At 34.4% G+C, this 3575-nt stretch overlaps 1 protein-coding gene across 1 annotated transcript in view; it reads right to left on the bottom strand.

Moving 5' to 3' along the window:
* Positions 1–1169: 1169 nt before the first annotated feature.
* Positions 1170–3575, bottom strand: part of hmgcl (3-hydroxymethyl-3-methylglutaryl-CoA lyase) — a 6503-nt gene continuing 4097 nt past the window's right edge. Inside the window, exon 9 of the mRNA XM_015396850.1 lies at positions 1170–1731. Within this exon, the coding sequence (XP_015252336.1) occupies positions 1630–1731 (102 nt within the window). The 3' untranslated portion in view covers positions 1170–1629. The remainder of the gene's footprint in view (positions 1732–3575) is intronic.

The raw sequence follows: 3575 nt of genomic DNA, 5'->3' as shown, positions 1-3575 counted from the left end.
AGGTGTCAGACGCAAAACATTTCAGAAACCGTATGTATCAAATATGATACATTTGGCATTACAGGGTTAAGTTAATTTGCTTTCACAAGCTGGGGAAACAAAATCCAACGTTTAGGAAGAATGTTTTATAATCCCTCCTGCCATAATTTCAATTTTTATGAAGAGATAAAATAAAAACCCAAGATCACCTTCGTTATCTTCAAAAAAACAAAATCTCTATTTTACTTTTTAACTGAAGTAAAATTTACTTTTTACAAAGTCTTATTTTTTTAAGCTTCCTTTAAGTTAATCAAACTTTTACCAAAGTGGATTTAATGTATTCCTAAAGCCGAACAATGTAACATTTTTAATTTTGATACCTGATAAAGGTGAGTTTTGTTAGAATCTAAAACGTTTTTTTTTTACTTATTCTGAATCGAAGTTTGAGATCAGAAACACCTTCATTTCATGACACTGAGGTCATTGCGGCATCATGCATGTAAGAAACATTTAGAGAATTAAAAGGACTTACGTGACAAAAAAAAAGTAAAAGTTGTGCAATGACTCCTCAGGCGACAGAAACCCTTCATTGTTTTAACTGTAGAGTTGCATTCATTCCAATGCATGCCCATAGTCGGCGCTTGAGGGCCGCTGTCCTGCAGGTATTCCTATTCCTATTAACAGGCTTTTGCTGAACTGCAATCATCAGAATCAGCTGTGCTAAAGCAGAGAAACCTCTAAAACCTGAAGGACAGCAGCGGTCAAGGACCGACTTTGTGCATGCCTGAACTTTGCAGCAGCAGGGGAGGAACCTGAAGTCAAACTTACAGCTTTCACCAGCCACAATTTTTGTTAAATATGCTTTTATATGTGAGGAAGGGAAGAACTAAACCTGTGGAGTGAAAATTTAAATCTAAAGGTATTCATTTAAAATGGCGTAAAATTCTAATTATCTTGTTTAGATTAATGGAATTTTTTTTCTTTTGGAGAATCTACAAAGTGTAAAAGACAACATTTATTTAAAAGCAGGAAATGTGTGTTGCTCTTTATAATTAACAATTACCGGTAGATACAACAGAAAAAGAATTAGATGAATGTGAGGAAAACCTTCAAATGCCAACAGGCCCTTGGGGACATTGGTTAGTGCATGTCATCTTCATCTTCCATTCATAAAACTTACAACATTTATATCAATATAAATTTACTTTTAATTAAGATAATTCAAATAAATAAGCTAAAACACACACAAAAAAAAGAACGATTACATTCCCCAAACTTCAGACATGACTGTGTTCACTCAGACTTCTTCATCAAATACTATTTTTTCTGACAGTTATTCTAGACTGTTTCTTTCATCATGTATTAAGAAAAAGTCAAATCCTCAATCTTCATATACTGACCATGAAGTAACAGAAGCATAACATGAAAACACATCTGATCATAGGTGAAAGCTTAAAACACAGATTTTGTACAAAGGCACTAATATCTTAGCTTTATCACAGCGCAGAACAACCAAGCTCAGTGAAGTTTAGTGTTAAACAAAAACCTACAGGAGACGTTAAATCAAACTGTGTATTAATATTGTTTAATTTAACAAACGGAGGATGATATGAACTTTAGCTTGTGGAAAAAGGTCCATTTTTTTATTCTCTATAGTTTGCATGTGGCCTGCGCCACCTTAGAGCTGGTCTTCCTGTTGAGGGTTCGGCAGATAAACGCACCGGCATCCATCAGCTTTGAGAGATCCACTCCCTGAGGGGGGAACACAGTCACATGATAAATGAATTGATTAAAAAGTGTGGAAAAGTTCCTTTTTTTTAAAAAAAAAAGCCTACATGCAGATTAACAACAGTTTAAGCAGACTGGGTCAAGACAGCACTAAACGAGAGCAGAGTTCATTCATTGGCAGAAAGTGAAAATGATTTAACTGCAATACAATAAACAATAATAAGGATAATTTTTGTTTCCCAAAACATATATATCAGGGTTGTTTTTCTAATGTCCATCGATACCAATAAGAAAACTACCAGGAAAATAATACAGGTCACATGAAGAGTTAATGAAATGTTTATCTTAATTTACTCTGATCTGTGATTGGCCGATCAAATATCGAAAACTCTATTGAAAATATTTTCTCCTGTTCATACAGGATAAAAGAATAAATAAGATCAAGTTTTTGGGATTGTAAATGCAAAAGGTTAGAGTTATAAATGAAAACAAAAAGGTGCCTCTCTCTTGGCCACAAAAATCAAACTAAAAGAAAATCTGTTAAAAACAGTCTAAGCCTATACCTCTATTTAAGGAACCTGAAGAATAAGCAAGGTTTGCAATTTTGCATTTAATCATTATAGAAAAGTAAATTTCACCCTGGAAGATGCAGGGACATCAGTATGTTCAGAGTAAAGTGAATGTTACAACAATCTGAACTGCCAACTAAAAAAGAAGAGTTTTTTTCCAAAACTGAAACCTTTAAGATTATTTTAATCTTTAGCTTAAGATGCTGAGAATCCAAACATCTTCAGGAGAAAAGCTTTAAGGTTGGATGAGACAAAGACTAAACCTTTAACCAAAATTACAAAAGCTACGCTTTGAGAAAGCAAGGTAAGAATGTGACTTATGTTAATCCAAGCTGTATCAGGGATTACGACCTGTTGATTGCTCAGATTACATACCATCTCCACGTAAAGTGCGAAACTGTAATTCAACAAATTAGGCCAGATTATAATGACTGTAATGAAATATCGCAATTAAACTGGTCTGACGACCTGAACCGAAAGTTGACACTTGGTCTGAGCAGAATTATAATCACTTCATCAACCTCTGTAGTTTTAGGATCACTTTGACAAAACAGGCTTAAATCAGAGGCGACCGCAGTTTTACTCTGTTTTTTTTTAAATGTTTCAAAACTTCATGATATTTTTCAGTTCTTTCATTCGTTTGATTAGTTGTTGTTTGGTTTCCTGCAATGTAGGAATCCGAGCACTCCGAGCTATATTAGGCCAGATAAAATTAACCATGTCGGCATCTAGCTTGGAATGTGCTTAGGAGGATGTGCCTCCAGGTGATTGAAAACATCATACTTCAACTGAAGGTTGCTCTACTGACAGCTGACAGAGCTAATGAAGACTTCTGGATAAGTGTCAAAATGTGTAAAAGTGTGAAAGTCTGTCTGCCTCTGATTTGAGCCGCTTTGTGGTCGACATGACCTGGATGACAGAGAATTTACACAAGCACAAAGGAATGTTTCAATGTGTGATTAAAGCTAACAGAGAGTGGTTGGGAGACTAGAAATATCCTGTCCTCAATCTAGCTTGATATTTATGGACTACAATTAAAAAATCTGCATCAAAAATCCAACCAATCAAATAGACTATACATTTTTTATATAGAAAGAGTGATCAAACATATGTTTATTAATGGCAACAGAAATGTGTAGGGAGGTGAAACTTCCTATAGAACATTTATCCAAATATATAAACACTTTCAAACCTGTGAAACAAAATCTAGTAATAAATAAATAAATAAATAAAATCGGTTAAAAGCTTTCCTGAGCTATCTCTATAGTTATGCTGCTATAGGCTTAGACTGCTGGAGGA

This window comes from Cyprinodon variegatus, unplaced genomic scaffold, assembly GCF_000732505.1.
Source record: "Cyprinodon variegatus isolate N-32 unplaced genomic scaffold, C_variegatus-1.0 Scaffold27, whole genome shotgun sequence".
NCBI classification, from domain to species: Eukaryota; Metazoa; Chordata; class Actinopteri; order Cyprinodontiformes; family Cyprinodontidae; genus Cyprinodon; species Cyprinodon variegatus.
This window is presented reverse-complemented; position numbering and strand designations above follow the sequence as displayed.